Here is a 14,118-nt window from a genome sequence, read left to right as displayed (position 1 = left end):
AGGACCTCTGTGGCTTTCCTGCCAATTCTAAGAGGAAATAAAAAGATGAACTAGAAACTGCAAGTCACTCTGAATCCCTTGAACAAAAGTCCTATAAATATTTATTACTATTGTTATTATTACAGTAAAACATGCTTCAGCCCCAGACACAACTATCTCAGCTACACATGCAATGCAACCAGAGAGAGGAGACAAAAGCTTACTTTCACTAAGTAGCCGTATTAACTGGGATCTAGTCTGCATTCACCTGTGTGATATTTTTAAATGTCCACTGTATGCTAATGTCTGAAATATATAAAAGACAAAACCTGTACTTGAAGAGATATGCAAAGTAAAAGGGAAGACAGGGCAAAAACATACAGAATTATAAGACATAAAAACCGATAACAAGAAATGCTATAAACAAAAGAACAAACAATGCGGATGCATCTCACAGATATCACTGAGTGAAAGAGGCCAGATACAAAGGAATACACACTGTATGCTTCTGTTTGTGTGAAGTTCAAGAGTGGGCATGACTAATCTGTTTTTGGAGGTTAAATAGTCGGTTACCTCTTACCAGTAGGTAGATGAGAGCGGACTGAGGATCACGGGTCCTGAAAATATTCTAGATCTTGATCCAGGTTGTGGTTTCCTGGGAAAACACATATGTAAAAATCCATCAACCTGCACACGTACAATGTGGGCCCTTTATGTAGGTAATACACAAAAGGGTTTTTCTTAAGTTTTAAATAAAGAAAAGCTTGATTGAGCATAGGTCTGTGGAATTATAATGCATAAATGTCAGAGGGATGAAGGAATGACTGGCATGGGCAGAGAGGGGCAGGGTTCCTCCGAGAATGTTTTAGGAGTGTGGTTTCTGTGTGATGAGGGACTTGATTAGGCGAAGAGGAAAGGGGGCAAGCATTCCTCACAAAGGAATATCAAGAGGTTCCCAGATTGTCCAAGACCATGTTTCCAAGCCATCAGAAATACGCTGGGCCTTCAGCTACAGTGGAAGGTTCAAGACGGAAAGATCTGGCCAAATGCTCTCAACAGAACAAATGGCGAATTGTTTCTGTGACTCAAGAATTTTGGTGATATAAACTACCCCAATGGGGCTTAGGGCCAGGATATCTGAAGTTTTCCACAGCTGATGAAATTCAGAACTCTAACAACTGTTTACACCCACAGCCGCCTCTGATGCAGCCACCCAAATGGCATCTATTTATTCCAAGAGCATTCTGAGGGCCAATACCCAGCCGGCTGCACGCACATACGAGGAACCATCTCTCTCCTCCATCTCTCACACTTACCACTTCTTCAACAATAAGATCAGGGGAAGGGCTCGGCTCCCTGAAGCAGAGCCTGAGACAGGGATTGGGGTTCATGATTTACTGAGGTTGTGCTTGGAAGAAAAATGCTGTCAGGAGGTGAGGGAAGCAGGGTGGAGAACAGCAGGGATCAAGAGTGGAGGTGGGGAGGCTCCTGCGGAGGTGTACCCTTGTAGGCAAGGAATTTGTCCATCATTTACTACAGGCTGCGTGAAGAGGACTATAACCTTCTACAGAGAGGTTCCTGTTTGCCCTGCCAATTCTTTGGAGAAAGAAACTATATGATTTTAGCAACCAACACTCCCAGAATCTGGGGATGGTGTGCCAGCCTGGTAGAGGGATCTAGGCTGGGCAGTGTCCACTACACCAGTCTTTAAATTAGCAGTTCATGTTGACAGTCCAGCCAGCCCATTACTTCCACACTGTCCTCATGATTTGCAGAGCCAATATCTTAAAAAAAAAAATCATTGAGTTTTCCTGCAAAAGAAATCTCATTCCATACAAAAGATGGAAGTTGGTTTTGTGATACTTGATACTTGCTGACTCCTGAGTTAGCAACAAGAGTAAAACAAAGTGATTATAATTAGCACTAGTCCGTGGCAACAGGCACAAATTTGTCTTCAGAAGTGAATTTCCTTCAGATTCAGATCCCAGGAAATCTGGGAATAAGAAACAGAATGAAAGTTTGGGAGGGAGATATAAAATGTCTTCTCTCAAGCCATAAATCATAGAAATTGAATTAGATCATCTCAAATTGAGGGACAGAAAGCCCATTGTCGATCCATTTTATGACACTGGCTGACACGGGTTCCATCTGTGACTTGCTGAGTAGTGTGACTTTGAGTGCTGCTCAGACAACACACGCACTTAACATGAAGACGCGCATAGCAATCCCGGAGGATGAAGGAAGGAGTGAACAATGATTCTGCCTAGAAAGTAAACTCTCAGGCACAAGCATAGACATTTCTGAAGCCTGCTCTCTGTGTCTCTGTTAAATTTTGCTTTTTGCATAGCTTAAAATTTATCAGATCCTATTCTCTTCCCAGCCACCATCAACACAATCAAATCATTTTTATCAGAGCCATAGATCAACACTGGAGACTAACCGTGGTAACTGGATCAGTCAGGGTCTAGGTAGGGTAATGGAGGAGACGTTAGTGAAGGGTTTATCTGTGGGTATGAGTAGGGTTAAAAGAAACCAGAGAGGAGGGTGAAGCACCCTAGGGGCTAGCAACAGCAGAGCTGTCTCCAGCCAGGGCAGGGGGACTGAAGCTGCAGAGAGGGGCTCCGAGAGGGCACCGCAGCCTCTGGGAAGCAAACTGGGTGCATAAATACCCCAACCACTCTTCTGATTACCTGTCCTTGCCCCCTTGTCCAAATCCATCCAGAAGCCAGGGAACCCATGTATTCCTCACAGGGCACAGAGCAGGTTGGAGGGGAGTGGATGTGGGGCAGCACACAGATAACATCGAGCACGTATCCAACAGTCCTAAGCATGGAGTTGCTACCTTTTACAAACAGGTTGAAAGTTATAGTCTTAAGGGGTAAGAAAACATAGCTCCCTTCAATTTATTCCTCGTGGGAAGCACTTCATGTATTATTGATAATAACAACTGCCATATGTCAGGCGCTGTACCGGATGCTTTCCTGTTAGTTATTTCATGTTATTCAATCCTCATGATAACTCTGTGTGGTGGATAAAATGAGCTTCATTGTATAAATGATCAACTTGAAGCTTAGAGGGGCCAAGTACCTGGCTTCACATCCACGGGGAAGTGCAGGGGTCCAGGTGAGACCAAGAACGCCCTGATGTCGTTACCACGTGCTGTGCTGACCTTCCCTGTCATCACAGGTGCTGCCCTTGTTCAACACACTTAGAAGCTCTCTTACTAGTTGCTTTTAGGAACCTTATCCCCACCCTAAAACCAGTTGCATTGTTTTATAGTGACACATGTTTAACAACAAAGGAAGATGGTGATGATTCACCCTCATCATGCTCACCAGATGTTAAGGCCAGAGGACATTTGACTACTTCCAAAAGTCAAATTAGATTCACCCTCAAAGGACTAAGGATATTAAAAATAGGCTTTTAAAGATAATTTCAAGAGAGAAGTCTCAAAAACAGCATCTATCATGCTGGACATCGATTCAGAAAGTGGTCCTTTAAAACCAACAGCGGTTTTCCAATGGGAGAATCCCAGGCCTCCAAAAGAGGCCCACGGCTTATTTATAGGCACTGGAAAAGTGGAAACAACCTAAATCTCCAGAAATAAAGCAACGAGTGAATAATTGTGTTTGTGTACTCCCTACCTCCTCCTCGCCCTATCCTTCATCAGATGGAAGCTGACACAGGGACCAGAATCTGCGTCTGTTGAAGGAATGGTGGAAAGAAGGAATGAATAGAATTCCTTTTCCTCCCTAGAGCATAACCTTTGTGCAAATATCCCACACCTTTGGTGTCCTTTGCATGCAGAGGAACTGGTAATGAAAACACACAGTGCTTTTTCCCTCACATGAGGCCAGCAAATCACCTACGAAAAAATAAGAAAATAAATAGTCCCTACTCCTTTCATCATCTCCACCACACCCCCCTGCCAGCCTCCCGGTCTCCTCACACACTCAAGCATCAGAACAATCACCAGCTCTGTCTGGCACAGACCTAGCATCCTTTCCTTGCAAGGCCATCCAAAAACTAATGAGTATTATTACATCTCCTCCACAGCCGTATAATCGCCTAATACTACAAGTGCTAAGAGAGATGGCGTTTTGCTGGTTCACATCTAAAATTTAGACAATCAACCATGAATGCCTCAGGCTGATAACATGCTGGGAGAAGCAATAATAATACGTCTGGCCAGATTTCCGTGCCAACTGGAAGGCCCAGGTTGGGGAGCAGATGTGCTGTGGAGGTGATACATTTGGTTTTCAGTGGGGAGGGTCTGCGGGTCTCATCTGTCTTCCGCACCCCTACTGGTCAGCTCAGAGCTCAGTGCGAAGACCAGCTGCTTAAGGACCTGCTCCTGTGCGTATCCTCCAGTCAGGGGGAAAGAAGTGTGCCCAAGGAGGAGACAGCCCCAAAGGGTTCTGTGCCCCTGTGGCACTCTCAGACTTTGCTCACCGGCTCCTCTTTGTGGTATGGAGTCAACCCTTCCTTCCCCCACAGCCTGAGTTCGGTGGCATTCTTTTAGGTGACATCAGTGTTCCCCCGCTGTGTGGGGAAGTCAGCTCCTGCCTATGGACTCAGCCTACAGATTCCATGTCTGCTGGAAGCCACAGATGACCAACTGCAGAAGCAATAGGCCTCTGTGGCTGCCAGGCTGCCATGTGAGGGGGACCCTGAGCTTATCAGCAGCATCAGGCATGATAAGTACCTATTTGCCTGACATCTCAATCAATAACTTTGTTATTGTTTGCATTATCTGATTATAAGTTTGGTCAATATACACAGCTAATAGGTAACATGAGCTGGGATTGCATTTCAATTATTTTTTTAATTTAACTCTCTCTGTGCCAGGTAGGAGTCACTAAGTAAACCTCAACAACCCCATTTCTTTTGCTGAGTTTTATAGAATCTCTCCAAGACGTGGGCTGCTTTGAGACAAGGAAATTAATGTTGCCCCTGTCTAAACCAAATTAAATAAACCCTGCCTTTCTTTGCTATTATTTTTATTAGGTTTTCACAGGGATGGGCAAGTGGTTGTGTGTGTGTGTTTCCTTAATGCACCAGAGAGAAGAGAATGAATGTGTTAGTGGGTGGATCAAAATGCACAATGCATACGGTGTTAGCTGAGTGGAAAATGTGTTTGGGTCTGGAGAGGTTCTGAGTCCCTCTACATGATTAGCCTACAATATATATGGCAACATTGTACTAAAAATAAATATTCTTGAATCAAGTCACAAATCAGCTCCATGCACCCTATCAGAAGGGCCCTGGCTGTTGTCGTGTGAATTACTAGCAGATGGCCCGGCACGCGGAGATGGCTCCAGCTGGCCTGTCACCCTTCTCGGGATTACACAGTGCTCCCCAATGAGATCAGGCCCAAAAGGTTATGGCTAATAATAAAATAAAAGAAATAAAACTTGTAGTAACAACAGTGTGCCATGCACAGAATGCTTTGATTTTCTTGTCACATTAAAAATATTTACTGGTTTCTCCAGTCCAGATTTAGTGGCAACCCCAAGGATAGCAGGAATAAACAAATTACTCACCAGAATCTGCCTGGGAGTATCCTCACGTACTTCATCATTCTGCCTTTTTGGTGCTTTTTTATTTTTCTCTTTTGATTGGTTCTAATGAGTTATTCATCAATAACTGCATTGGCAATGGGGTATAAACACACAGATCACAGGAAGATATCTTTTGCAAGAAATTAACTTTAAAAGCGTGCTACAGAATTTTCAAATTGCAAGCTGCTGCTTCATGCACTCCCAGAACCCCAGAGCCAGCCTTGGAGGGCGTCCAGTCCGGGCCCCTGACTTCACAGCTGAGGCCCAGAGAGGTGCGGGACTGACTGCCCACGTCAAACATCTCGGCATCTCGGCCCTGGGTCTTAACTCCCTGCCCCTAGCTTGCCTGCTCTGCTGGTTTCCATGCACCTTTTAATTCTGGTGTCTGTACTTTTCCTCTTCAAAGCTCTCATCAATTTCAGAGAGGGCCTACGAGAATCAGGGCGGCTGCTTGCAGGGTGACAAATGCTTGACCTTCATCACAGGCCCTGACTATGCTGCTCAGACCCGCTTGGTCATTTGTAAGGGAGAGGAAAGCAGGAGGAGAGGGGCGGAAAGCAAGGAGCCTGAGAGGAAAAGAGATAAAAAGGAGAGGGGAGTGGCTTGTGTCTTCCTTCTCAGACACAGGAGATGTGAATAAACGCATCCCCACAAAGCCTCGTTCCCTGACTATTAACTTAACCTTAAGCCCTAACAAGAGGTGATCCAGCTAACAAACAGACCCAAAGGGGCTAACAGGGCTGAAATGGATGCAGCATGGGAAATAAGAGTCACAGAAAATTATGAATGAAAAACAAGTGTGATCAATATATGACCATAGATGTAAGGGGGTGGGTCATGAATCCTTTGTCTCACAGCACGGCTGAGGGGGTCAAGAGGCACTGCCTCCACAGAGGGCCCCCTGGAAGTCCTGACTGTTCTAAGCCGAGGGAGTGTGAGAAAGCAGGTGCAGGAAGGACTCTCTGACCTTCCTTCCCTCCACCTTGCTACCCTGATGCAGGTCATGAGAGCCTCATGTGAAAGGTGCGCTCCCCACACCTGGAGGAAAGAGGGTGCCTCCAGATCTCCCAAGACAGACGACACTCAGGAGGATCCCAACCTATAGGCTTGGCTAAGTTTCCCCTGGAATAACACATTCAGCTCATACGCTGTCCTGCCCTATCTTCCCACACCCCTCCGCTCTCCATCAAGCCCAGCATGAAAACACTCAATTTTAACCCCTTCTCCAGGTCTTCATTTCCTTATGATGGCTGTGTGATTTACAGGAAACTTAGATTAAATAAAGGCATATGCTTTTCTCTTGCTCACCTGTCTTTGCGTTAGTGTGGTTTTCAGGCCCAGCTGGGGACCCCAAGAGGGCTGAGGAAAACTTTTTTCCTCCCCACATCACATTCATCACCAGAACCTGCCTGCTCTCGACTGGACCGTAAGATTATGACCAGGCCCAGCACCAACGCTGATGGGCTTGACTGAATTGAAGGGACTTCTCCAGCCTTTCTGTCTTCTGGCTAAAACAAAATACCAGGGGGTCTTATTTATGTCCTACTCTTTTTCTTCCAGTCGTGGGTTCCTATTATTAAATTTGGGGAGGCGAGGAGAGATAAGGTTCTTGAGAGGTGGTCATGTAAGCCCATGAAGTTCAGAAGGAATGCTCCGAGAGATGAGGGTCCAGCCGGGTTGTGTGGGGCGCCTGGCATCCTCGGCACCCAGCCTTGCTAACAGCCTGCTCATTGTCCCTCCATGGAGGCCTGCTTTCATTACTGCATTCTCCACAGGCTAGAACCCCAAATTCTCACCAGGTTCCCCCAGTCAGGAACTGGTAGGTTTTAGTTAATGACTTACCCTTTCAAATACAGAATTCTGATGTAGGACTACCTGCAGGCTTCCCAAAATCTTGCAGCAAATAACAGGATTATGCAGAAATTAAGCTCTTTTAAGAAAGGCTGTCCTTTGCACTATAATCTGAAACACAGCAGTTCAGACATTCTGGTCATCTTCATACACATGTTTCTTACACACAGAATGGAGCTGGGAGGTCAGAGCTGCTGTCTGTCTCTACACCCGATTTCTCACTTTTTAGGCTGGCAGAGAAGTGCCTGATTCTGGTATATTTACATTTATCCTACTCACACACTTCCAAGTTCTCTGGCTGCCACATTACTTGAACCGGGTCAGCTCTGGGAGGGAGAGGTTTGCATTTCCTTCCTGTAACCTCAGGACTGATTTAATTAAGCATCTCCTCCAGCTCTGATTTATAGGTTGAAAAGTGTTCTCGCAGCAGCCCCATCTATGCGCTGTGTTTTTCAATGAGCTGAAATGCAGTTAGTTAAATTGAAACACCATTCCGAGTGTCTGCTGCCACCCTGAGAGCAGTTTCACAAGCACATTCATCTCTGAACATTTAACTGCAAAGAGCTGCATAAATGATGGTTGTTCTCCTTGGTAACTTAGCATAGTCTTAGAAATCAGATGAGAGGATGGTGAACACCCCCTCCCACTTCTACCCCAGGTTCTGGAAGGGCAAAGCTTTCTCCCCAGCCTCCTGCAGTGAAGAAATAACCTTTAAACTTATTTTATAAATCACAAATTCTTTTTTTCTCAAGATTAAAGCTAAATATAAAAAGCCCTCCCATGTAGCCATGGGAAGGGCTGAAGAAAGTAAGGGGCAGAGAGGAGAAAGAATGTCACACATCATTGTCCTAAGTCTGTCCCAAGTGACTTTTGTTCTACCATCAGGCCCCAGATGTCCTCCTGATCCCCAGCCTGCCACCTAGTAATGAATGAAACCAAATTTCCCAAAGGAAATGCCCTCTCCTAGTCTCTCTAAACTGTCAACCTCAAAATGAAATCTGACCAAAGAAACAAATTAGATAAATTGCAGCACTAAGGGCTTTAGATTGTTCAGATTTGTTAGCACTGAGCACAGTCACCTGCAACCTGGGACAAAATACAAAGGCTTCCTTCCTTCAGCTGTTCCTGCTCCATGTGGTAGAGTTTGTACCATCATCTGAAGATAATGGTAAGAGGCTGTGGGAGACACAAGTACTCCATCAAGGGCATCAACCCATTGCCCACAGAAGCCAGGCGAGTAGCATGCATGAATGGAACTGGGTAGGTGAGAAGTCTTATGTGATCTCTTTGGATTATTAACATAGGCAATTCATTCAATTAAAAACAAAATAAAAACCCTACCACTGTTCCCTTTGATATTTATTGAGCACCTTCTATGTGCCAGGCTTTTTAGAAATCCATTTTAAAGAACATCCCACAACAGCCCTGTGAAGTAGATGGATGCTCTTGTTACCTTCAGTTCCCTGAAGAGGAAAAGTGAGCCTCTAAGTGAAAGAACCACCGCCTGCCCACAGGTGAGGCCACATTTTATCCACCACCCAGCCTGCCTGGGAGTTTCATAGGTGAGAAACTGAGGTTCACTAGAGTTAAGTAATATGGCCAGGGCCATAAAAGAGCAGGGAGATTTTTAAAAATAAATCACCAAACTACAGAAACTGAGAGTAGAATGTGAGAGAGATGGGAGAAATGTAAGAAAAAACAGGTATGAGGTAATAACAGCCTTGTCCTAATGGGCGCCTAGACAAAGAGATAAAGATGTTTTGTTGAAAAATTTGTGAATTTTCAAGCATAAGTTATGCTGCTTCTATTATTATTCCTTGTGTTTGAAACCAAATTGTGCGAGAACCTCAAAATCACATCTGCGAGGTTTAATTTAGCCTCCATTATTTGATTTGTGTAGGCAATGCTGCCCTCTCACGGCCAACTTTTTAATGACATGATCCTGAGTTTAAAATCAGAACGTTTTCATGTTCCTAGTTTTCCCAAAGTACTCAGAAGAATTTTGCATCCATTTAGCATCACGTGTGAATATAACATATTATTTACATAGCATAATGCCCTCTTCACATTTTTATATCTAACCTGGGATTGAGATTGAAATATTTTTACATGTGTTTTGTAGAATATTGGAGGAGATGAATGGAAAACAATTAGTGCTACTGGGCTCTGAACTTTCAGGATTCAGTTCCTCAGGGAGGAAATGTTTTTCTCATAACAAAACTTAGAAAAGCTCCAGAACAGAAAAGGTTTAGGGTCTCTAATCTGAATACAATCTAACAATCTCCTTAATCCATTCCAGGGAGAAGGGTTTGTTATAAGGAAGCAACAGATCAGTTCATAAATATATTTTTAGGAAAAAAAACAACTCTTTGTGATTGTGAATAGAAAATAACCTTCTGGTTTCCTGCAGGAACAGATCACCTGTAATTATATAGAAATCACAGACCTGGAGGAGGCTGTCAGATAAGTTTCCATACGAAGGGCGGACATTGCAAAGCAATTTTTCGGACCTGAGTTGTAACAGTCCTAAGAACCACCTAACAGAAGCCTGTTGCGTATGAGCCTGTGCCATCAGCACCTGTCCCAGGAGAGGGCACATCTGTTTGGGAGCCATGACATGCACAATAGGTAAACAGTGGCCCAAAGGAGAGGAGATGCCTTTTATGGAAATGGTGAGGGGTTGGGGAATGGTGGGGAGCATTTTGAAAACAGGAAGGACTCGGGCCATTCTCAAGGACCCTTTTGAGGAATATTTTCAAGTGAGAGGAAAATTTTCACCCACCACGTCAATTGTTCTTCTTAGTAGAATTCTAAATCAGAAAAATATTTCAAGGCCAACAATCAAATATGCCAAAAGCTGACCAAGCCCTTCAAGGCACTCTTCACTTGCTAATATGCTAGGGTGGGCTATACTGTATTTCTATTTAATCAAAATATTTTATTTAAAAATCCAAGTTTTGATTTTTCAGTAAAATCAGAAGACAGGCACCAGTGGGCCGTTTTCCACCAAAGTTGAGCAGTGGCTGCCCCTTTCAATGGAGCATGCCCACTATGATTTAAGCACAGTCCCCCCCAGTCCCTTACAAACACCCAGCCCATCTCATTGATTTACAACAGTTGCCTGTGGTTTCTAGGCCTTTCAGTTATACACTTTTTTCCTCTTGCTTGGAGAGTTTATGAGAGCACACATTTATTCCCTAACAGAAAGAACGTCTATTCTACAGAACTCAGCAAATTTAAGTAACACTGCACGATGAGGTCAAGGGAGGTGAAGTTTATGAGCACAAGTTCCGATTTACCTCTTTTTGTTTCCCTTACACTTTTCCTCCATTGTCTCTTTTCATCATTATAATTCTCCATACAGGTTTTAGGCATTATTTGAGTTAAAAGTTATCTCTAAAGCACCTAAAGTTTTGATAAAGAAAGTTTTTATATAAATCTATATTTGAAATAATTAAAGCAGACTAATGGAAAGCACATTGAATTAGGAAGCAGAAGACCCAGGATCTTATTCAAACATTTTCCCCTGATAAACTCTGTGGCATTAAGTAATCCAATTAAACCCTCTTTACCTTTTAATACTCCATAAATAAGAGAGAATAATACTTGTTCCTTCTGCCTCGCCAGGATTTGGCAACTGTAACCATAAATCAGAAGGCATCTGATTCTACAAAAGAAATGTATCCTGTAAAGACTATGATAGATTTACCGTGATGCAACATTAGAAAGAAAGTAAATACTAAAACGTTATCCAAAGTGGACTTTACGTAAAAGGAATCTGTTGCTACATAATCGTATCTTTGGAGAATACACATAGAAATGTTAATACCAATTATATCTAGGAAATGGGATTTGGAATGATTTTTACCCTTTTGGCTTTTACCTATTCTTTTACTTTCTCCATAATGAACATGCATTAGCTGTGTAATAAGAAATACATATAACAAATAATAATAATAAAGACAGATTGGGAGTCAGAAAATAAACCTTACACTTTCAGTTTTAATGGACTTGAATAATCAGTGATTTCTACTGCAACCCTTTCTAAAATTTCTTCTTTTATAGTTAGTATAGCTCTTATGTTAGAAATCTAAACATTCGAATACTCCTGGGAAATAGCCTCTAATATATGGCTAGCTAGCAAGCAAACAGGACTATGAGTCAAAGTGAAGTTTAAGTATCTGTTTTACGCCCTCTCCTTACTAGTAGTCATCTAACGAGAATCAATTAGGTGGATGGATCCAAACACTGCAGGAAGTTAACTCTCTGATTTCACCTTTTATTGCAGATAAGATGTATATAAACCTGTGCCTGGGTTTCTACATCAGTAGGGAGGGAGATGTTCCCCAGACGGGGCCCATCTGACATGTGGGGTCACAGTTTTGGTAGTCACGCTGGAGGAGGGCTGCTAACTGGCATCTGGAGGGTAGGGACCAGGGACACTACTGAACATCGTGTTATGCCCAGGACAGCCCCTACAACAAGAATTAGCAGTGCTGGGGTTGAGAAGTCTTGCCTAAATGAAAAATGCTCCAAGTTCCTATATAAGTGTCATGAGGGTCTTCCTGGAGTAACACGGATGAAGGTTATCAACTCGGTGCCTAATAATCAAAATGGGTGTGGCACATCCAGCAAATTTAAATAACCCAATAATTTTATTTCACACATTGTTCATCATACAGTCCATTTCATAACAGCAATTGCTTGCTATTGAATGAGATTGTTTCTTCTTAAATTCCCACATATTTGAACGGTATAGAAGCTAACACCACAGAAGACAAATCAAGGGAAGAATTGGAAAGAGCTCTGTTTGTCACTAATTTACATTCTCCCTACCCAGGAAGATGAGAGAGAGAATAAGCTAAATGCTTTGCTGGAATAAAATAAAAGCCACACCCACAATATCAAATATGCTGATGAGACACCACTCCCTTGAAATTCAGAAAGAAAAATATTCTCAAGAAATGTGGAAGCCCAGGGCTGTACAAATAAAAAAAGAATTTAAAAAAAAAACATATTCTGAAAAGCTGTGTCAGTAACAAAGAAAGAACAACTCTACACAAGAATTTTTAAAACTCTTAGGTTGAAGCAGAACAAAAGCAAAAAGATATATTTAGACACAAATGCTGTAATTATTTTCCTTTGAAAAATTACTCTCCAGAAATTTCTCTTATTGGGCAAATAAAGGGATTTTAAATGCATTCTCAGATTTGTTTATTAGTTTGGATTATTGTTCCACTTTTGTTTGCAAACAGTGTAAGACAAAACTGGGCTTCATCATTCAAGGAATTCTATAGGATAAAAACTAGCAAATTATTTTTTGGTTAAAAAATTTTACTCACTTTTAAAAATCCTGTCAGCACACAACCTAGATATAAGTCATAAAATAAGAATTGGACATAAGGAGAGAGAAAAGTTTCATGGATCCTTTGCCTTTATTGTCTTTGAGCTAAACCCTTGATATTCATTATTTATATGTTATGTTCATAATAGATATTATGATCAAAATTCATTTGCCTCATTATTCCCTTTTTGACCCATAGGTCACAGAATATCCTATTTATAATTCTGGCTCAGAAAGAAATTCAAAAAGGGGAAGAACACAAAACAGCCTCACTGCTTCACTGATTAACAAGCTGAATTGGGCCTCCAAACCCCTGACCTCATTCTGGTTTTGATACAACAGAGAGAGAGAGCTGGACATTCAGGAGAGGTCTGGGTAGAATGTGGGCCAAGCATGTGCTACCAGCTCTCACGCAGTTTAGATACCAGATACCGAGCGAAAAAAATAGATACAAGGATTAATGACAGGCCTAATAAAATCCATTTCAAACCGCTGCAGGGGTAGGGTCAAGAGTCCCGAGGAGAGTCCAAAAAGGGACATGTGACAGCTGAAATCAACATCTCTCCTGGCAGGTCCCCTTGCTTCACTTAGGCACCCAGCTCAAGAACCCATCAGACTGGTTCAAGGCATTCAGCTCATGGGGCTGTTTCTCCCAGCCTCCAAAGCTGTCTTAGCTGCCCCCTTTGTCCCCTCTGGCCCAGTCACAGATGTCAGCTCAGACATAGGCAAAATATGTGACGAGGGGGAGGGGGGGAAGGAGGAGTCAGGGATGGAGGCACACATGAAAACATGCACAGGAGAAAAACAAGCCCATGTTTCTATACTGAATTTTTACTTCTAAATTAACAACTGAAACACCATATAATAGTAGCTAACTTTTATTAAGTGTTTACTATGTGCGAAGTTCTTTCTAAACAATTTACATATATTAACTCACTTAATCTCCACATCAGAGCTCTGTAGTTTATGCCACCACCACCCATGTTACAGATAGGGAAACCGAGGCACATACCCCTGGTTACACAGCTAATAAATGGCAGACCTGGAAGAGGAATCCAGGCAATGCTCCTTACTGTCTTACATAGCCTCCCACCTATCCAAAACCTAACTGGATGACTGTCGGTATATCCTGTATTTCATAGAGTAACTGAGAAGCAGAAAATCTATGCAACCTCCCCACAAATCCTTATGCCATAAGAATCCAAGTGTCCAACACCTCCGTTATGTTTTTCTGAACCACTGATCACATATAACCAAATAATTTGATGAAAACATCCCTGGAACCAAGTCCAGTTCAACAGGTACTTTAACATTATGAATGAATAGAAAACAAAACACAAATGAAGATAACATACCCTTTGTATCAGTTGGATTGTTCTTTAA

General features: G+C 42.6%; 1 protein-coding gene across 4 annotated transcripts in view; it reads right to left on the bottom strand.

The window, feature by feature from the left end:
- Nucleotides 1-14,118, bottom strand: part of METTL21A (methyltransferase 21A, HSPA lysine) — a 263,654-nt gene that overhangs the window by 122,078 nt on the left and 127,458 nt on the right. Inside the window, exon 4 of one of the 4 annotated variants that reach the window (XM_073218227.1) lies at nucleotides 573-634. The exons of the other annotated variants lie outside the window; for them this stretch is intronic. Within the exon in view, the coding sequence (XP_073074328.1) occupies nucleotides 588-634 (47 nt within the window). The 3' untranslated portion in view covers nucleotides 573-587. Of the gene's footprint in view, nucleotides 1-572; nucleotides 635-14,118 lie in introns of those variants that run through there. 4 annotated transcript variants of the gene reach the window in all.

This window comes from Manis javanica, chromosome 12 (genome assembly GCF_040802235.1).
Source record: "Manis javanica isolate MJ-LG chromosome 12, MJ_LKY, whole genome shotgun sequence".
Lineage (NCBI taxonomy): Eukaryota > Metazoa > Chordata > Mammalia > Pholidota > Manidae > Manis > Manis javanica.
This window is presented reverse-complemented; position numbering and strand designations above follow the sequence as displayed.